Source organism: Manacus candei, unplaced genomic scaffold (assembly GCF_025592945.1).
Source record: "Manacus candei isolate 608988 ecotype Guabito, Panama unplaced genomic scaffold, ASM2559294v1 h1tg000020l, whole genome shotgun sequence".
Taxonomy (NCBI): Eukaryota; Metazoa; Chordata; class Aves; order Passeriformes; family Pipridae; genus Manacus; species Manacus candei.
This window is the reverse complement of record NW_026138068.1, coordinates 2806280-2826901: the sequence shown is the minus strand read 5'-3', so window position 1 is coordinate 2826901 and position 20622 is coordinate 2806280. Positions and strand designations below refer to the sequence as shown.

General features: G+C 47.3%; 2 protein-coding genes across 7 annotated transcripts; one reads left to right on the top strand and one right to left on the bottom strand.

The window, feature by feature from the left end:
- Positions 1 to 277: 277 nt before the first annotated feature.
- TCTN1 (tectonic family member 1) lies at positions 278 to 16374 on the top strand. 6 transcript variants are annotated; one of them, XR_007904285.1, is made up of 16 exons: positions 278 to 489; positions 1954 to 2074; positions 3747 to 3877; positions 4607 to 4773; positions 5160 to 5247; positions 6060 to 6169; positions 8766 to 8786; positions 9203 to 9328; positions 9910 to 10035; positions 10375 to 10459; positions 10792 to 10930; positions 11226 to 11382; positions 12215 to 12340; positions 12659 to 12803; positions 14465 to 14617; positions 16252 to 16374. XR_007904285.1 is itself a non-coding variant. In XM_051785845.1 (15 exons), the coding sequence occupies exons 1-14, from the start codon at positions 324 to 326 to the stop codon at positions 12800 to 12802; spliced, it is 1707 nt and encodes a 568-aa protein (XP_051641805.1). In that variant the 5' UTR covers positions 278 to 323; the 3' UTR covers position 12803; positions 16252 to 16275. The 6 variants fall into 6 exon arrangements, 4 of the variants coding, with proteins under 4 accessions (XP_051641805.1, XP_051641804.1, XP_051641803.1 ...); XR_007904286.1 differs by having other exon boundaries at positions 14429 to 14617; XM_051785845.1 differs by lacking the exon at positions 14465 to 14617 and having other exon boundaries at positions 16252 to 16275.
- HVCN1 (hydrogen voltage gated channel 1) lies at positions 14071 to 19679 on the bottom strand. Its single transcript, XM_051785849.1, has 6 exons — positions 19586 to 19679; positions 17988 to 18214; positions 17441 to 17545; positions 16743 to 16974; positions 14647 to 14759; positions 14071 to 14385 (listed from the first exon to the last, which is right to left on the bottom strand). Exons 2-6 carry the CDS (start codon positions 18180 to 18182, stop codon positions 14320 to 14322), a joined length of 711 nt encoding a protein of 236 aa, XP_051641809.1. The 5' UTR covers positions 18183 to 18214; positions 19586 to 19679; the 3' UTR covers positions 14071 to 14319.
- Between the last annotated feature and the right edge of the window lie 943 nt (positions 19680 to 20622).

The window sequence follows — 20622 nt, the reverse complement described above, 5'->3', positions numbered from 1 at the left end:
ACACCAGAAACCTTTTCTGTGGTACTGAGGGGGCAGCACCCGATCAACGCCGGCCTGGACTGTTCCTGAGGGTGGCACAAGCGGCTGCCTGACACCACCGCGGCGGCCATACCCAGCCAAAGCCCAGCGTGCGGCCTCTCCCCGCGCTGAGGGGCGATGGGGGAGCCCGGAGGACCCTGACAGACCCTGACAGACCCTGCAGTTCCCCCCGCACCACCCCGGCCGCCATCTTAGCCGGGGTGTGGCCGTTCCCCTCCGCCCCGCCAAGTCTCGCGAGAGTCAGGTCGCCCTGCCCCTGGCAACCGTTGCTAAGGGCGGCCGCCATGGCGGCGCCCGGGAGAGCAGCCGTTCCCGTCCACACCCTTCTCTTCATCCTCCTCCTCCTACTCCCGCCGCCGCTCCGGGCAGCGGAGCCGAGCGAGGAGCCCGCAGACACTCGCGGTGCCGCCCAGGCGCGGGCCCACTGCGCGCCGGCCCCGATCACGGACGGTGGGTCCCTGCGGGGGCTGCGGCCCTTCCCGGGCGAGGGGAGCCCCGCGCGCGGCCTCCTGTCGCCACTGGGCCCTTGGTGCCTCTTTCCCTCCCCTTGCAGCCGCCCCGGGACTGGGAAAACTGCCCGGCTTCTCCCTGGGCATCTCTGGGGGTTGCTGCAGCAAGATGTGTCCGTCACATATCTGACCGTCACCCAGCCCTGCGTGTGCCCGCGGGTGTAGGGCAGGGTGTCCTGCCCCTCCAGCCCCTGCTCTGAGCCCTCCCCCGCTCCCCGCGCAGGCTCTGACCCCGCAGAGGCTCCCCTGGATCTCCTTGGAGAGCTCCACGTGCCCACTTTGCCCCCAGATTCCTCATTCAGCCCCAGTGCTGCGGATACATTGTCATACCAAATGTAAATAAAGTGTTGTTACTGTGCTCTCAGAAGGTGTTTCCCACTGTCTTATTTGCTACATTTTAATTTAACTTCTTACTTCCATCAGTTCAGATTTCTATGGATTAGTTGCCAAATGAAACCTGTCCCAGTGCTCCCTCCTTAGGGAAAAGAGACTTAAATCCCTAATCTGGGAGACATAACCTTGCAATCTAATCGTTCATGTTTAAAATGCTCTTGTTCACGGGGTGAACTAAGGATTCCAGGGGTAAACTCAGCCAGCAGAACAGGGAGAACTTCAGAGATTCCAGGAAATACCTGGATACTGTTCAGGTGGTCAGAGAACACTTAGGAAGCCGTAGAGAAACAGACAACAGTCTAACTGAAATAAAAGAATTAATTATGAAAATACCCTTTGAATGTCTTGCCTATAAAACACTGAGCTTAATTTTCCTCATTTTGTGCTGTTCTTTTGTCAAGATTTATTATAGAACAACTCTCAAAACAGTTCAGTAGAGTAATATCTGTTCTTTGCATTTATAAACTTGAAAACCTAAGACTGTTTTAAGTTACCAAACATTTTATGGGGCCAGTTTACAGAATTATCAACAATTCCTCTCTGTGATTACAATATTTCACAGCAGCTAAAGACAGAGAGAAAAAACAGTTTCAAAGAAGTCAACTCTTGTTATGTTGGCACATCAGGGAAGTGTTTTACTGCTCAATGCTTATAAACATCTCACTCTTTCAAAATGTTTTATATTTCTTCCCAGTAAAACAAAATTAACACCTTCTTGTTTGTATCTCTTTTTTTTTTGACATCTGCAGGGCTGAGTATATTTTCATGCCTTCAAAATTCCTGTTAGGTTGGTTTTTTTATTTCTCACTGTCAGATTTTAGTGTCTCAGTTTGTCTATGTGTCCCAAATAGACTTTTTCAAAGGATGGCTTTTAAAAATGCCTTCAAAAAAGAGCAGGTGAGTTTGGATTTGCCCGTTGTCAGAACCAAGTGGAGGTGAAGAGTGAGGGTGTTCTGGGACGGGCTGGGAGGTGTGAAATCCCAGCCCCAGTTCTGATTTCATCTCTCTGCAGTTGCCAGGCTGTGTGTGTGTGACCTGCTGGTGGCACAGTGTGATGTCAACTGCTGCTGTGACCCCGACTGCAGCCCCGAGGAGTTCAGCCTCTTCACTGCCTGTTCAGTCCCTGTGGTCACGTGAGTGGATAAATAACACTAAAACACAAAATCAGGGCTCTGCCCTCTCCTCTCACCAATTCCCAGCCCCTCCCTGCTGCCATCCTAACTCCACTTTCTCCAGATCTTCCTGCCCTGGGCCTGGAAACCTTTGGCCTCAATACTTAAACAAGCTCCCTTATTTTAAAATCATTAAATGAGAAGTCTGTAGACATATTTCTTTCAAATTATTTGAGAGATCTCTTCACTAACTTGCAGCAGTTTCTAAATATATGGTTGCATTTCACAATTTCCCAAGTGCATGCATCCTGAATGCTGCAGGTTCTCATTCCCCTCCTAAAAATTTCCAATGACCTTCAACTACAAGGTGCTGCCATAAAATAGCACATAGTTATTGGTACTAGAACCATTCTCTGGATGCAATCAATGCTTTTTGTGTATAAACACCCATTTCTCTTTCCCTTATTCCTTCTTTCCTCCTGTGCTCCTGTCTGTGGACACTCAGGTGGTGATGCTTTTTTAGAGGGGAAAATGATGTATCTTTAGACTTCCATTAATATAATGAAGTGCCTGGAAGGTAAGGAAAATGGTACCATCTGACCACCTCTGTAGGTCATTAGCAATTAATCAGCAACATCTTTGATTACATTTTTGATATCAGCTAAAAACGTGATCATTTCAGAGCTTTTTGAAGTAGTGTGAGCATTGTTCTGGTCTTAAAGTCACCATCCCAACCTGCTGCCTCCCTGCCAGTCTGTCACTTCAACACCACTAAAATTTAACATTATACCAATAAATTAGAGCCAATAGTTGTTTCTTTGCTGTTTAGTTGCTCTAAAAACCCCTTCATCTCATTTCTTCCTCTCAAAAAGGAGTTCAGAAAGCTCACTTCAAAATCCTAATGGAAAAAAAAAAGATCTCTTGGTGAACTCTGAGAACAATAAGTGCAGCTTTTCAGCCCACCTTCTGTATAAATTATGCCAATCTGAGCACTGGGGTTTATTCTTGGTGCTTTGAAATTTGAATTAGCAATCATGCCAGACTGTGGTTTCTTATTGTTCTTGCACACAATGACTCCTGCCACCCATTTAGAGATATTTATATATCAGAAAGGTCTAATCAACACCTTCCTGAGTGACACTTAAATTGCCTGGAGTGACTGTTCTCTCTTTGTCAACTAGAAATGCCTAAAATGAAGTTGTGTTTCTTTCCCCAAATTCTTTTTGTGTGAAATGTTCCTTTTGCCTGAAAATCCAGGGGCTTTTTTAATGTCTGCAAGTATTGTGCATCTCATTATTTACATCTGGGTTTATATATATTTGTATATTTATTTAATTTGGCTGATCCCAAGGAAGAGGGTGCCTCAACCATCTGGATCCCATCCCATTTGTCATTTTAGCTCCAGTATTATCCCTGGCAGGTTCTTCCCTGTTACTTACCTTCCTTCATGCTGCTGCTCACAGTTTTCTCTGCTAAATACCACATGTGGAAAAATTCTGTGTTATTTATTACTAAGCACAGAGTATAAAACAACAGGAGCCTTCTAAGGCTGCACAATTATACAAATTGTGTTAAAACAGTAATCTTATGGGGTTTTTTTTTTTGTGATGCTGCTTCAGTACGTGGAAAGAACTTTAAAATCTGGTCAACACTAACTTCTAGTGGATCATTCATTTATTATCCTTGCTTGCAGAGGTGACAGCCACCTATGCAGGCAGAAAGCTGCTGTATATTCTCTTGATGTTGGAGCAAACCCACCAGAAAGGATATTTCAATTAATTGACCAAGTCAACCCCAGTATTTTCTGCATTCATGCTACAAACTGTAAGTAGAGTTGTTGCCACTATTAAACATTGTGGTGTTATTTTTGTAAGCTCTTGAGGCACCGGAAAGAGACTAAATTTAAAACTGTTTCTATTTTATTAAACCTCTCAGAAAACTGGTGATTCTGCCTGCTCACAGTCCTTGTGTTGTGATCCTTTCACTTGTGAAACCATGGACTTAAAACATCTCATACATTTAACTCGTCTCTGTTGGGAAAAAAACATACAGTTTTGGGTGCCTTTTTTAAAAAAAAAATAATTTATCATCTCCTATAAATCAAATTTAAAATTGTCTCATGGAAAAGTGACTTCCCAATCCGATCCAAATCTGTGGTACAAATCCTTTATGCCCAAGTTTGAAGTGACTTGCAGGGCAGTTAAAAGTGATCAGCACCATGTCCTCTTAATTTAATTATGACTGTGCAGTAATCACCTGAATATTTAGCATGGAGACTGCAGACACTAATTGACATGTGTGGTTTGGAAATTCTGCTGTTAGAAACCAGGATTTTGAAAGCCAGGGACTTTCCTTATGATAAAAATTGTGCTTTCATGCATCTGGGTGAGATGAATTAAGATCCTGTTTAGGTTTTCTCTTAAAGATTAAGCTGCATTGGTATTTTTCTATCACAGAGTTTTTAACCACTCCAGAAGGAGAAATGGTTACTAAATACTGTTTCTGTGTCCTTTATATCCTAAAAGCTATCTCATTTTTTAAATGTTTGGGCAGATAAACAAGCACTTTACCTCAGGTCCCCTGAAATGCCAACTCCAGAAAATTTTGATGATTTGCTTAATGAGTTTGGGAGTGCTGCTTTCAGTGCTGAGCCTGAGAGCTGGAATATGGACACAGATGCTCCAGACCCTCCTGATGCAAATGAAACTCAGAGATATGAGGTAAATAATTATCTGATTCAATAAGTATTAGATTGTTCCATAAAAGAACAAGTCAGCATTGTTTGCATCTGCTTTTAAATAGTACAGTTCTTCTGGAAGAGACAAAATTTATATTGGTCTTTAAATATGGACATGTAAAAAGCAGAAGTGTAGTGTTTTGTGTTAACTGATAAAGAGAACTAGATTTTTAAGGACTTTGAAATTTAAGTAGCTTTCTTTTGCTGTAGCAGTAGCTTAAAAACTGATGCACAAAATAGTATAAATTATTGACAGATACAGTAGAAATAAGCACTTCTTCTATTCATATTTACTGTTAATGGAAATGCTGTAAAACTCTGATGGGCTGAAACACACCTGTGTCCCCGAATCTGTGGTTTTTTTGGCAGTATGGGGTTCCTGTACAGACAGAGGATGCATTTCTGAGACTGCCAAGTCCTGTTGTCTCCTCCTGGTGCTCTGATGCCAATCCTGCAGGTTGGAAAACACATTTGAATTCCATTTTATTTTCTTTAGAGGATCCTTCTCTGGCTTGAGATTCACCAGGCAGAAAGGTGGCACACCCCTCAATGTAAATCCAGATAAAACAAGCAAATTATTTGAAAATAGCTTCTGTTTCTCTGTGGTTTTTAGACATAGAATGGAAGTTGTTTTGCATCTCTGTTGAACATTCCAAGTAAACCCCAGAGCATCTTGTTGATGGGCTGTTTGTCCACCAATAAAACACCCTATTTGGCCTAATTGGTTTAATCAAACAGCACAAGGGTGACCCCATGAGGGAAGAGGGTATTGCAGCCTTTGCCAGCTGTCCCTTTGTACACTGAGGTCCCTTTCTCAAGTCCCACTTGCAGGCTGGAGCTCTACATTTTAACCTTTCACACAGTTTCCTCAAAATCTGCAGAGGCAAGAAAAGAAAAAAAAAACCCACGAGCAAACCCACACCTGCATTTCCCAAACCCCACTGTCAGCGGGGTCTCACAACAGTCCTGGTGGTGACTGGAGGAGAGCTGAGGTCTCTTGTGAAACAAAAAACCTTATGGGATCTCAAAAATGAAGGAATAAATCTTTTTCTAGCTTTTATGAAGCTTCAACTGCTTGTTAAGAAGGAATATTTTATCTCATACCATTTTGTGAGAATATAAGAAAGTATCATTCTTTGTATCCTTATCTACAGTAGAGATGACATTTACTTTCACTTTTGCTTGTACTTAAGATTCTTATAATGTTATTTATTTCTGCTTTTCATGATTACTCTTTAATTCCCTTTAATACTTGGACTTTTTTTTCAGGGTTTTTAGTAAACCAGGCCACAAAATGCATCAGATCCGTAAGTGTGGAAAAATGTGAAAGCATTCAAGCACTTAATATGCTGTTCTACATCAACTCCAGCATTTTGGCAGTAAGTATGATTTGAAACAGTTGTACAGCTGCCTGTTGATATTACAGATCTTTTTGAATCTGCAGAATTAAGTAATGTCTATTTACTAAAGGATGTGGTGTTTTATTTGGATTTTTAAATTGTGGGTTGGGAAAAAAACATCTCCCTATACAACAGACTTTTATACAGAAAGCCTTTGGGAATGTTTTTACTTCAAGCTTTGGTAACAGAATAATTTTCTGTTCTCTGCTTAGCCAAATATAAATAATATAGTCAAAGATGAAATACAAAATAATAGTTTTGAAGAGACAAGCTCCCTGAACCAGTGCTTGCTGCACTTTCATGCTTTTGTGCATGTTCAGGCTTTTCCAAGAAGCCTGTTACCAGAGTGCATAATTCCAAGAAATCTGAGTTTTAAAGAGCTGGTAAAACTAAGGTTTAATCCTCTGCATCTGTCCCTTTCCCCCAAGCCTCACTTTTGATGGCACACTATGCTAAACCTCCCTTATGCTCCTCAAAGAACATGACACTGACAGCAAATTTGTTTGGATCTGCCAACTACCACATCCAGTCTGTGGTTATTTTTCAAAGCTAAGCCTGCTTTTCCCTCCCTTTTTGACCTGGAGGATGATGTCTCATGTATAAATAAATCCCCTTTGAGGATATTCAGGAAGACAAAGAAATCACTCCTGTAAAATTGAACCTGAAGCCCATCAGACCTTGACCCGATGGCTCCTTCCAGAAGCTGAAACTCTTCAAGAAACAGCATCCTCTCCACCATTAAGGTGTTTTTAATCTATGTGATTATTTAAATTGATTTAATTAGCAGCGAGTGACTGCTTAAAGACCCCTTCCAGTCTCCTTACAGATTCCAAAGGTGCCAACAGGAAAGGAAAGCCACTTTCACAGGTGGGATCATTCTCCTGCTCATTGAGAACCTTGTTGGAATCAGGCAGGGATTGCTCACAGATGTTGGCTTTTGATCAACCTGCTGGGGAAGAAGTGGAAAAAACTGCCTCAGAAGGGCTTTGAGTGTTTCCATGTCCTCCCAAAATTAGAGTTCTCCTTGGCTGCAGGACCAGGAGAGAACGAGGATGGCCAGGCCAGGCTCCAGCAGTGGAGTGCTTTGGAATTTGAAGATGAATTCCCCTTCCTCAGTGGAACAGGGAGGAATAACAGCCATATGGTGCTTGCCAAGAGAGTGGCCCAGCTCAGGAGAGGTCAGTGGGTGTCAGGAAGGATCAGATGCAGGAACTGGACAAGACTGAATAAATGCTGGAGTCGCTCTGTAGGGAGATCCCCTTCCCAAATGGAGCTGAGGGTGGGATGTGACATCAGAAGATGGTGGTACTGGGGACAGTGTGGCCACAGGGCAGAGCAGGAGCCCTGCCAGTGCCAGCAGGTGGAGCTGCTGGCCAAAGAAACGGCAAACCAGTAAGCCAGGGAGCCTTACTGGGAGCACTGGGACAGTGGGGCCTTCAGAAAGCCCCGTCCTCGCTGCCGGGAGGGACAGCTGGAGTGGGAGGAATGTCTTGGTAATTGTTGCAGTTAATTTGTTTAACCAGATTCTCTCTACCCTGGCCTGTCCAGCAGATCCCAGTGGGGGGGTGGTTCTTGGAATCCTCTACCAAGATGCTTCCCACCACAGTCAGTGGGTACTTGGAGCTGCCAAAGCAAAGAGCTGCTCCTGCCCTCCCTCTCCTCCCTTCCAGGTGGGAAGCAGAGTCAGTGGGAGGCACAGGGAGGCTGTGCCAGCGACCTACAGAGCCATGATCCATCACCCCAGTCATGGATAAACACAATTCCAGGAATGGTGCTCATTCCCTCTTCCCTAGTCAGGAATAGTGATGCCCTGAAGGACAAATCTAATCTTTACAAGCACCTTTATTCACTGAGCTGGTTCTGATGGCTGAGCTGTACCCTGGGATGATAAATATGGGACAGACTCTGCCTGCATCACCTCCAGAACTCCAGCTCTTGGGAATGTGTTCCTGGATGAGTCACTGCTCTCTGTATCCCATCAGAATTCTGCACAATTGCTTCATGGTCAGAGTCCAGCTCTTGGTCCTGTCCCAAAGATGTGACTCAAACACTCATTGGAAAATCAGAAAAGTGAAATTTGATGAAGTGGTGCTTTATGAGGGTATTTTTCAGGCCTGACTGATGACCTTGGTCCAATACTTCTGCTTTTCCATGAAATATTGGTGGAAATTTTCGTGCTGTATAACAAAAGGGAGACTTGCTTCTCATTTTTTGGTTTAAAGAGCATGCAACTATGGAATTCTCACCATCAGAACAGGACAACAAAAGCTCTTCATTTCTTTGGGAAGCACAGCCTGGCCAACTTCCTAAACTGGAGGTCTGTGAATAGTTCCAGGACTCAGAGGAAGGAGGGGATTGGATTATAAGATTTTTCCCACTGGCCACAGAGAACAGCAGTTCTTTTCCTACCTCTGGATACTGTGGAGTGTATCCAATCACTTCCACAGTGTGAAAGTTATTGTAATGAGGGACTAAAATAGGCAAAGGAGTTAAGCCTTACCTGCTTTGATTAACTGCTACTGTGATAGGTCTTACCTTTGCTATTGTTTTAATTTGTCCTTTTATTCTTCCCTAGGTGCCCAAATCAAGTCAGATGGTAAGAACCCTTCTAAATTAGCTGGGAGAGCTGGGGGCAAAATTCTTAGTTATAGTCATTGGAAGTTTTTGACTGACTTGATCAGAACAGGGACTTAATCCTTAATATTTACAGTAAAAAAAAAATATAATTTGCCATCAGTAATGGTACTCAGCAACAGCAAGATAATATACTGCCTGCAAACATTCAAGCCTGATATATTCCCCTCATATAAGACTTTCTCTTTTTAAGTAAATCTCTTTATTTACTTAAAAATAGACCCTTTGGTTGACCTTCTGCAGTATGTGTAACACAGTAATTGTTCAGAGAATTACTGACTGTGGGACAGAACCAGGAAGGGTCACGAATACAATAACACAGAAAGAGCCAAAATTAATTACACTCACATTCAGAACTGACCTGAGTTTGTTTTCCAGGTTAATATTTCTGTCCAGTCCATAGTTGTCCAGTCCCTGGATGGAATGAGGACTTTACTGAAGGGTGCTGATGTCCCGAGGCTCCCCATGATTTTGGATGAACTGTGCTTAAATATAGTCCTTGGGGTAGGTCTGACAGCCCTTGTTGGTGTTTGATGGGAGGAATCTCTGCAGCAAATCACTTCTGATGCACAAATTGCAAAGCTGTCAGGAAGGCCTTGAAGTTCCCATGGATTGTGACATCCCCAAAGCAAATGTCACAGGAGAGACACCAAGTTTGGGATAAAAGAGAGTGTTTTGCAACAAAATAATAACTATATGCAACATTTCAAGGAGAAATCCTTGAAAGGTTGAAATCCTTGTCTGTCATTACTGTGTGTATATGACAAAACAGACAATAACATGAGTGTAGAATCTGCTTTATGCTTGGTAGAAGATGATTTCAGGCACACTGATGGCACAGAGAGAGGAATAGATGTTGCACATCATCTCATTTTGTAATCTGAAGTAGATGAACATTGTGTTTATGCTTAAAGAAGTCAGTTTTGAAGAAGCTCTAGAGGATATAATATATCCCCACTCTGTAGTTCAGAGTTTCTTAAGCAAGGAAGAAATAAAACACTTGAATAATTTTAGCTTCATTTTTTTCCCCCCTAGTTTCTCTTATGCATTTATTCAAATGAACATCTAAAATGTTTAATTTTCAGGTGAGTTATCACATTACCTACACAGACACAGGAGAAATAATAGAAGCAGCTGCTGCTTTTGTCTTGGGGGCAATTACCAAAGAAGCACTTTCAATCCAGCAGAGCTTCCAAATCAGCTTCACTCAGGTAACTGTGGAGATGTCATGGGTGACTTGTTGAGAGACATTTAATTACAAAACTTATTAAACTTGAATCAGAACAATTGTGAGCAGCAAAGTAAAGTATGACTTGCCCTGGATACAACAGAGGAGGCAGCATTTCAGAGCTGGGCAGTAAAGGCCTCCAAAGTGTCACATTTACAAGCCCCATCTTGTGGCTCTGTATCCAGAGAAAGCAAAGTCTGACTTACAGCCTTACTACTCATCATTCCAGGCAATAAATAGTCCTAAAATAACTGAAATATTTCTGTGTTTCCCAGCCCTTTCAGTGCAGGGTAAGATCTAATCCTGTGTGTTTGCATTGCAGGTAGACACAAAGCCAGTTCCTCTCAGTGGCAATCCTGGTTACGTTGTCGGGCTGCCTGTGAGAGCAGGATTCTGGCCTCAAGGATATCCTTTCCCTGCTGAATTTCTGTTTGCAGCACTTGTTCTGGTCCATCTTCACAAACCCTTTCTAGCCTGGACATCTGTAAAATATATCTGTATAAAAGAGTGGTTTTCTGGCTGTGTTTTAGAAGGGAATGACTCAGTCCTGACTGCAATCTCCTGGGACTGTGTAGTGAGTGGATTCAGACCTTCATTGCACACCCTGGTGCTTCACACTGTGAGAGGAGTCTGGAGCTATTACAGCACTTTCAGATGTATTTTAAGGATATGATTAAGGATTCTTTTTTTGTCCTGAAACACACGAAGTGCTGAATTTCCCTTTAACTGTGTGTTACATCTGGCATCACTCAGAGCACCAACAAACCCAGCCAGCTCTCCATCCTGCAGAGCACATCCACCCAGGACTGCCTGGCAGCACAGGGAGCCAGAGCCCCCGTGTTATTTGGTTATAACATGATCTCAGGCTGTAAGTTACGGTAAGAACTAATCTTTATTTTTAATTTAGTGCTTTTAACCCTCTGACAACCTTTTCCCTCAGGCTCTGTTCAGGTCCTGGCTGTTCCTACAGCTGGAGGAGTATTGGGAACGGAGTATTTAATTCTAAAAAATGGCATTTAATTAACAATGGTCTTTCTCTTGAAAAGATTGTGGCATTAGCAACTGTAACCAGAAGGCTTGAACAGAGCATGGGAGCAGGAGAAATGATGCCTGTGCCAAACCAATGGATTTTGCTGTAACTCATCTCTTTTGTTTTGTTTTGTTTTCTGGAAGAATTACAGCAGCTATGAAATGCCAGCCTTTGGCTCAGACCCTCCTGGATGTACTGAAGGGCCAAAACTTTCCTGAGTATGTGGCCTCATTTGGGAATTCCCAAGCCCAGGATGTGCTTGACTGGGTGCCAATAACTCACCTCCACATCTCAGAACAGGTGAAAAGTCACACCACCCTCCACCTTCACTCTCACTGTTCTCTCTCCTCTGTACCTGTAATGCAGCACCAGCTCAACCTTCCCAGCCTAAAAACGCAGCAACCAGTTAGAAGAAAAAATATGGGAGGGAAAAAATGCATAAACAAACTGGAGGAAATTCCTGGAATATTCACAAATGAGGAGTTTCACTCTGGCTGTAGAAGACAGGGTTTATTTTGAATCAAGCTGCTACCCTCTTATGGCTCAGGACAACATACTGGGTGCAAAATGACTTCTAGCCATAGTTTAGTCCTACTCTTCAGAGGGGATGAAGCATCAGAGGTGAGGTTGAAAGAGTGAAGTAACAGAATCACTGTTTCTCCTCTTGCACCAGGTCAGGGTAAGAGAACAAGAATCCTTTGAAGCACAATAGGAGATGACACTTTGTGTATAGGTGCCTTGAATGCTTTTGCAACCAAAGAGTGAGTAATTTCTGTCACCAGAAACGTGACAGTTCAAGAAGAAATGCCTAAAAATAGTTCAGCTTGTTGGCTTCAAAATTCTGCCCTGGCAGAGTCCAGGATTTTCTGCTGTCCCACCAATATTCCTACTTTGTCCCAGCTGAGCACAATCACCAAGAGCCAAATCCTGCCTGAGGCAGGACAGTCCTGCTGAAATGCAGGTACAGAGTCACTTTTACGGAGATTCTGCAGGGGCAGCAAAGGCTGCAGCACCTCTGCTGCCTCCCTAGAGAGCTTCCTGGGTCACCCTGCCCCTTAATAACAAGAATAATTAATTAATGAAGTGGCTTTTGTGTAAGTCAGACAATGAGAGGATTTCTAACACTTTGCAGAGCTCGTGCCAAATTCCAGTGTCCTTTGGAATAGAAGTGAAGTGGACTAAATATGGATCCCTGGTCAATCCCCAAGCCAGGATAGTGAATGTTACAGCAACACTCACCACCACCACACTGAAGCAGGTATGTAATTAAATTATAGGGTTTAAGATAAAACAAAGGGCTTGTTTTCCTGTGTGCCAGTGACCCAGATAATCTCTTTATCTGAAGGCAGCACTTCACATTTATTCCACCCAACAATTCTCTTCCAGCTCAAACACAGCTGTGGCTGCTTGCCAAAACCCTTCAATAAAAATCCATACATCATTAATGAAAAGAAACATGGGACTGTATATGGAAAAAAAAATTTACAACTGACAGGTGAAAATGTAACCCAGACCAAATAAACCAGTCATACAAACAGAAGGCTGAAGCTAATTCCTGTTTGTATTTTCATTGCAGCTTCCCTCAGGAAGGGAAAGGACTATTCCTGTAACAAGTTCTGTTGTTTTCACTGACATTTCCTCACCTGCAGAGCCAGGCTATAAAGCTTGGCCCACCATTAACATCAAGTTACCCTTTGATTTTTTCTACCCATTTGTCTAAGGTAAGCATTCATCAAAAAAACCCCCACATTTCTGCTTTTTCTGATTTTCCATCCAATGTTTATCCAGTCACTGTGATGGGCCATGAGTTTCATCTAAATTGTAGATAAACTGGGCTAAAATCGGCCGAGAGAGAAGGGGCGAGACCTTGTGAGGGTTCTCAGAAGGGTTTAAAAAAACCACATTAAGTGGAAAGTTCCAAATTATAACTCACTGAGAGGAAAAAGGGTCCAGATATGAACTTGCTGGTCAGCACATGTGCAGCCACCAGCCTTCCAGCACATCAGATCCATTCCCAGCTCCCTGCCTGTGGGGGCAGGAGGGGAAGGGACCCAGCACAGCTCCAAAGGAAACCAGGCTTCATTATCCCATAACAGCAGAGTTAAATTGCTAATTAAAGCAATCATGTGCTATTAGATAAGGCCTCTGCTTTGTCTACCCCCATACATGAATAAGCCACATATTTCTGGCTATTTCCCCCACACCACTAATTAATTACCTTTCTTTAAAAATCTGAACAGTTCAGTTATGCTTTGAGCAAAACTCAGGGACCCTTCCAGCTGAGTCTGCCTTAAATCCATTGGAGACACCTTTCAGAATTCCCACTCATCGAATCTGACTCTCCAACTATCAAACAGTGTCTCCACAGGGACCTTCCAGTACCTGCAAATGCTCATGTTGTGCTCAAACACCAGCCTGGTCCTTTAGAATTTGCTTCTTAATGGCTTTTCTGGAGCCTGACTGTTCCCAGCAGTTCCACTCACCTACATCTGTTCTGACATATTCCAGTTCTTTTAACACCTTGATTTATGAGCTGTGGAAACAAAGAACTTTGTAGCCCAGTGAACTGAAAAGGGAAGAAGGGATGAGAAAAGCAGTATCAGACCTGGGACCTGCTGGTGGAACAAGGCTCTGTCTGACGTGGGGTGGCACATGCTTGTCTCTATTTTGGGGCTGATTTGATTGTCAAGGGAAGGAGCGGCCTGTTGGTGGTTTTGAAACAAATGTTATATAAATAACAAAGTGGCACAAGCAGCAACAGAAATGAGGAAACTACCAACAATATGAGAAGAATGGTTGGCAAAGAGATGTACTGATCATGAACAGTCAGCTGGAGGAGGAGAAATTCTCTTTTCAAGCCTGAGTTCTTATCATTTCTACTGTTGCAAACAAAGAATGTTATCACAGAAAAAATGAAATTATTTTAAATAAGTGGTACTTCTATGGGTGTGTAGCTTGTAAAGATGTGTCTTTATTAAATTATTTTGCAATTTTGACTGTACAACTGTACAAGAAAGGGGAAAAAAATTGTTGTTTACAGGGACTGCGTGTAATTAATTTTCCAGCAAAACTCTTTTTGCAATCTCAAGGTCTGATCAAAGTGTGGTCAAATAGAAAATGTTTATAGACAACACAATGCAAGAGGAAGTAAAGAGACAGAAAAACCTTTCAGGTCAAGCTGGTGGATTCCAACACTGCACTCTCCAGGCAGAATTCCCACCTTGGAAAACTGGCCTCCTACTTTGGCTGGCTGAGGAGTCCGTGCTGCTTTAAGATGTTGTTCAGCCTCTCGATTTCTTGCTCCTGTAGGAGACAGAAAGTCAAATCATTAATATCCTTAAAATAGCTCCCCAGATTCCCACAGATCTTCCCACTGCTGCAGGAAAGCAGGACAACCTGGCTAAAGGAAGTAGGACAGAGAGAAACATCACTCCTTGGAGGAGGAGCAGCTCAGGGAACTTGGGTAGGGCACCCCACACTTTCCAGTGAGGAAACCATTCCAACAGTGCCAGCCTTGCACAAGGATCCCAGGCAGGTAAACTCAAATTAAAAGTGGCTTTTTACCTTCTCTACACAGCTGTGTTCCAGTTGTTCCAGCCTTGTTGCAAGTTTCAGGTTGGCTTGTTTTAACTTGGACACTTGTTGTTCCGAGCGGGTCTTCACCGATAAAATTATTCCTGTGGAACAATTCCCAGGGGATTTGCTTTACATTGTAAAACAGCCACGAGCAGAATTAACAGGACACAGGGTCTGTCCTCAAGGAGTTAAACATGTTCCTCTCCAGTTTAGGTTCTGTCATCTTCCAACCACCCTTCCCAAGTGCTTTTCTTAATGAGGAGGGTTTTAAATCAGCCACCCGAGGGATTCGGATAGGGATACTCTGCTGGGAAGAGGCAGAGCTGAATTAATCACTCAGACTGTCACTCAAATCCTGAATTTGAATGTACTCCCTTGGCAGAGCCTGGGGGGGATGGAGCTGGAAGCTTTGTTGTGTTTTAGCAGGTTTTAGGTGTAGTCACGACCTGCTCTGACAGCAGGGCACAGCCTGGGGCTCGTGCCCTGGAGCTGATTGCTGTGGCCTGGGGGAACAGGACATGGAACATCCCAATGGATCAGGACAGGCTTAGCCCAGTGGAACAGGACATGGCACATCCTCAGATCCACCAGGTTTTGGCTTCACCTTGCCCAGCTGCACTAAGGACACGCCATGTCTCACCACGGCAGAGGTGTCACTTCTCTCCAAGCACCATCAGGTGATGACATGTGAACTCAGCCCCCACACTAAAGGCTTTTTCTTGCCATCCTTTTCTGAGGGGAGAAAAAAATAAATCAGCCTGGTGGGAGCACGAAGAACATCCTGTTCCTCCTCCCCGACACGGCTCCTCCGGAACAACGCACAGGAGGCACCGGGGGGTGTCTGCTTCTCGTGCTCCAGGCAGCAGGTTTGGGGTTTTGGGGTTCATTGCTCAGGGGACAAAGCATTATTTGCATTGGTAACATCGACCAGTCCCCAGCTGGTGTAACCCAGTCCCTGCCAGGGGCACTGAACCGTGCCAGGCACAGACACGGCACCCGAGCGTGGGGCACGTTCCCTTTGTTCCCTCTGTTCCTCCAGCAAGTGCAAGAAGCTGGTGGGGAAACCAGGAGCAGCCAAGGATAAAGGGATTTTCTTGTAACAGCAACCCTGTTTTCTGCTGTAAGAGCCCGTGGCTCCCAGGGCTGCAGGCAAATCCAGTTTCTCTCTGACTTTCACTCTGAACTGAGAGAAGCCACAAGCTGCTCTCACATCCTCCCTCCCTCCAGCTGCTGCCGACCAGGCACGTTCTCCCCATCCAAAGGGCAGTGAGGGCTGAAAACAGACACAGCCCCAGCCATCCCCTCCTCTGATCCCTCTGTGCCAAATACAGAGCACTCACCAAACCTGAGCTGGAGGCACAGGACAGCAGTTGGGCTGAGGTTTCATGCAGGAATTAGAGATAATCTCATTGCTACATTTTTTGGAATCCCAAAATTCCTTCCCCAAGAAGGAAGAAAGTGTTTCCAGCTATACTCTGAATTAACATCTATTTGCAACAATTTACGATTTCCACAGCAAAGTCACTTAAGTCTGATTTCTATTTTTTTTTTCTTTTCTATTTCTCTTTTTATGGTAAAACCTTTGAATCTGAGCAAGAAAGATCCAGGGTGAGACAAGGACATTTCCTGCAGCATCCCTGGAGGGGATGGAGGAGTAGCAGCAGAACAGAGCATTAAATCCTACTCTGCTGTAGAAGCAGATGCAGGAAGACAGGGGCTCCCCTGTTAAAACACTGCCAGAAGGATCCTACAGTGGAAACTTAGGATGTGAGCCATCCTTCTCCAGGATGGACAGCCAGTGTGTGTGGCAGGCAGTGGTGCTGGGAAACTGGTCCAGGAGGTGTGAAGAGGAATAGATTATGAAGTTTTTTAGGGGGAATGTCTATCCCTGCTCCAAAGAAATTGCAGCCTGACTCTGGCCACACTCCAGCAAGGAAAACCACAGGGGTGGAACTCCGAGTTCACCGGGAGAGCAGGACCAGGGGTCTCACAGATGGGTGTGAGGAGAGAACAAAGACACGAGCCCAGGTAATTGAGGGGAGGTGACAAATCCAGCCCCTGGCCCAGGACACCCCCTCACCCACCGTTGATGATCCGGGCCACCCTCCAGAGCCGCAGCAGGATCAGGAGCCCCACGGCCTCGAACTCGTGCTCCCGGAAGATGAGGACGACGTCGAGCACGAAGGACACGACCACGACCACCCCGTCCAGCACCTCGAACTTGTGGTGGAAGAACTCGCGGCGATACACGAACACCTTGAACCCCACCTCGACCAGGAAGATGGTTAAAATGGACAGGGAGAGGTAGTGGAAAACCTGGGAAAAGGCAGCACAAGCTGAAGGTGGGAAGAGGGAAACCCCCCTCTGTGCACACGAGCAGGGCAGGATGGAAAACCTCCACTGCTCGAGGGCACGTCTGGTTGGGCTCTACAGGGAGAAGGGCTGGGGACTTTTCTTCTGCTCTAAAGGACAGAGTATGTGGCAGCCTGTGGTGCTGGGGAACTGGTCCAGGAGCTGTGAAGAGGAGCAGGAGGAGGGTGGTGGGAGTGATCCAGCTCTGCTGCAGCCCAAGGAAACCCGAAGCTGCTGCAGGGACTGGCGTGAGCTGAGCCAGGTCAGCCCCACACACCCCTGTGAGCCCCTCCTTTGTGTGCTGGGACCATCAGGTCGGCAGGGCTGGAGCTCCAGGTCCTGCCTTGCCCAGCCAGCCTATCCAGGGGAGGGTCTGAGCCACCAAAGGGAGGGAAATCACTGTTCATGGTGACATTTCCCCACACTTTACCTTTGGGGTTATGTTATATTTGTCCGGATGGATGATTTTCAAGTCCATGAGCAATTCCCCAAGAACCAACAAGGCATCCAGGATCACCAGCCAGACAACCCCGATCTGTCAGAGGAGAAGAACCAACGTGAATCCCCTCCCAGCACAGACCACAAGAGGAGCCATTGTGGCCCTTACAGCTGAACACACCCCAACACCCACAGCCCTGATTCAGCTGGTTGTGTTTCATGGAGCTTTCCATTGCTCCCACTCCCTCTGGATGGTGGGTTATTCCTGCAAAGTCCCACTCCCATGAAACCACCTGGCTCCCCATAAACCCAACCACCTCCCAGCCCCTGATGTGGGGAGCTCAAGACAGGGGGAGCACGTGCTGGTGCTGCAGTGACCCGGAGGCACCGGGGCCTGTCCCCGCTCAGGAAACACCTGCACCCACGGGAGTAGCTCAGCTCAGCTCCCACAGCACAGCTCAGCCAGGGCTCACGAGCTCAGCCTCGCTTCCTGAGCTCCATCCCACACCCGCCCTTGGCCTGGGCTTGTTCTGCCTCACCTGAAACTTGTGGGAGCTGAAGAGCTTTTTCATCATGTCCTGGAAGGAGATGTGTCTCCTGGCGGGCTCCACCTTGATCTCCGAGTCCTGCTGCTTGTCCCCATTGTCCTCCTCCTCCTCCCATTTCTGGTAGTCGTTGCTCCACTGCACGGGGTCATCGCCCACCACCGTGAAGTGCTTCAGGTACCTGGACATGGCTCTGGGTCAAGCTGGCATCACCCTGCCAACTGAGGGACAAGAGCAGAGCATCACCTCCCCGCTCAGGGTGGACCAAAGATGCCAAATCTCCCGGTTTCACCCCAGGGAGGGGACAGGACCGTGACCGGCCCAACTGACGGGAAGTTGCTAAACGCTGGGACCGCAGGTTTTGCATCACCTCCCCCTCCCCCGGCACCACGAGGAGCCCCCGCCGCCCTCCCCAGCCCTGTTTGTGCCCCATCTGCTGCTCCACAACGAGGAACTTCCTCACGAGTTTTTTCCAAACTTCTCCAAGCAAAGCATCGATTACAGGAGCAAAAAAGCACCAGCCCTTATCTGGCACCTTGTGATGCAGGTGGAGGCAGCTGCCCTTGTGTTTCTGTTGGACACTGATCCACAGAGGCTGCTGGTCAGAAGCCAAGGGGAAAAACAGCCATGGTTTCCCTTCATTAACATCAGGGCCCCCTGTTATTTCAGCCTTTGCAGGTAAATGAAACGGGTGATCCCCACGTTTCAGCCTGGCCGGTGGGTGACACCGACCTCCCCATCTCCTCTCCCTGCATCCTCCAGAGCCGACCTCACCCTTGGGCATCCCAGTTTCAGCCCGTCCCTGTGGACACCCTGTGAGGGGCAAGACCACCAAACCCAGCTCCTAATCATTAAGGCCACACTCCAGCAATGAAAACCACACGGATGAAACACCGAGTTCGCTGGGAGTGCAAGACCCGGGGGTCTCACAGATGGGCTGAAGGGCTGCAGGAGAGGCTCCTGCGTTCCCATCGCAGCCCCCCAGCTCTCCTTCCTCTTTGGGCCGCCCGGCGAGACTGTGTGGCCCACAAACCCTCCGAGATGCACTCCCGCCGCCAGCACAACCCCCATCCCCACCCCGCTCCCGTCCTGACCCGGAGCCGCCTGGGGGGCTCAGCACAACCTCCCCCGGCCCAGCCCGTGCTCGCCCTGCCCTCGGCTCCCGCTGGGCTCCGCTCCCAGCGGCGGTGGTGCCGGAGGGCGGGTGGGCTGCGGCCACCCCGTCACCTGCCGTGAGGACGGAGATGGTCCCTCGGTGCCGCCACAGGGGCAGCACCTTCGTTCTCCGTCCCCGGGCACCGAGCGGAGCCCCGCCGGGAGCGGCCCTGGGCATCGCCCCCCGGCCCCGGCATCGCCCCCCGGCCCCGTGCGGGGCGGCCGCGGGGCCTGGAGCGTCCCGGGGCTCCCCGACCTGCCCCATCCCCAGCCTGGCGGAGCGGGACGGAGCCCTGGGGCGGGGCGGGACCCCGGGGAAGGACGTGGCGGCCCCCGCTGCAACCCCCCACCCCCGGCCGGCACCCACCGCGCCGAGCCCCAGGGACGCCCCGGCCGCCCCCGCTACCCCCGGCCCCGTTCCCCTCGGTCCCCGGTACCGTCCGTGCTCGTCCCGGCTGTGCCTGAGCCGCCGCCGCCGCGGGGCCTCCGCGAACCGGCCCCGCCTCCCCCGGACAGGGGCGGCCCCGGCCCGGCCCCGCCGCCTCCTCCCACCGCGCCCGGAGGGGCTCCAGCGAGTCCCCCATCCATCCCCGGGTCCCCCGTCCATCCTCAGGGTCCCCTCATCCATCCCTAGGGTCCCCCCATCCATCCCCGGCGGTCCCGTCCGACATTTCCCCTTTCCGTAGCTTTTCTTTTTTCCCCCGCTGGGGAGCTGCCGGAACAGGAGACGCCGCCGGATGGAGTTTAAACTTTTTTTTTTCCACTGTTTTTAAACTTTTTTTTTTTTTTCCTGCCCGACACAGCGAGCAAAGCTCCAGGACGGTGGGAAGTTAAATCCTGAGTCTCTGCCGAGCTCAGAGCGCGGCTGCTGAGCAGGGACACAGATCAGTCTCACAAAGTTGGTGGAGGTCCAGGGACTATATGAACATAAAACCCGGGAATCAGGCCTGGTTTAATCTGCCTCCATTTATAGGCTCCTGTTTGGTCAGAGGCCTCTTCATGTTTAGGGTTCCTCTCTGGCTTCCAAAAACAAGCTGTTTTGGAAATGTCCTGAAAAAACCATCAGCTGTGAAAAGCACCTCTGAGGCATCTCTGCTACAACAAATCAAATATTTCTGATTTTCTCCAAGTAATAAACATCTCTCCAGTTTTGCACTTTTAAGAACCCCAAGACCCTTTTGGGAAGGGTTTCCTCCCAGAGAACACCTAAAACTTTTCCTGGAACCTAAGTATTTTCTAGCACCTCATCTCTGAGTGCACAGGCCCATCCCCATCCTTCTCCCTGGGGAATGAACACAGGTAACACCCTCCTGGAACTCCAAATGCCCCATCCCTCAACCCTCCCCCCAAAACACCCACTTACAGAGCTGAGCAGAGAGGAGTGGGACAGCAAAGGCACAGCCCTGGAGCCGCAGCAGGGAGGTTTGTCCTGGGGGTTTCCAGCTAATTTGGGCATTTTGGTCTCAGCTGAGTC

What these genes read in the sequence shown, in the direction of transcription:
- TCTN1 (XM_051785845.1), top strand. Translation starts at nt 324, where the DNA reads ATGGCGGCGCCCGGGAGAGCAGCCGTTCCCGTCCACACCCTTCTCTTC. An exon ending in TCCAAATCAGCTTCACTCAG is followed by an intron (nt 10,036 to 10,374) that starts GTAACTGTGGAG and finishes TTTGCATTGCAG; the next exon opens with GTAGACACAAAGCCAGTTCC. An exon ending in ACCTCCACATCTCAGAACAG is followed by an intron (nt 11,383 to 12,214) that starts GTGAAAAGTCAC and finishes AACACTTTGCAG; the next exon opens with AGCTCGTGCCAAATTCCAGT.
- HVCN1 (XM_051785849.1), bottom strand. Translation starts at nt 18,182, where the DNA reads ATGTCCAGGTACCTGAAGCACTTCACGGTGGTGGGCGATGACCCCGTG. An exon ending in TCAGCTCCCACAAGTTTCAG is followed by an intron (nt 17,546 to 17,987) that starts GTGAGGCAGAAC and finishes CTCCTCTGACAG; the next exon opens with ATCGGGGTTGTCTGGCTGGT. An exon ending in AATATAACATAACCCCAAAG is followed by an intron (nt 16,975 to 17,440) that starts GTAAAGTGTGGG and finishes GCCTTTTCCCAG; the next exon opens with GTTTTCCACTACCTCTCCCT.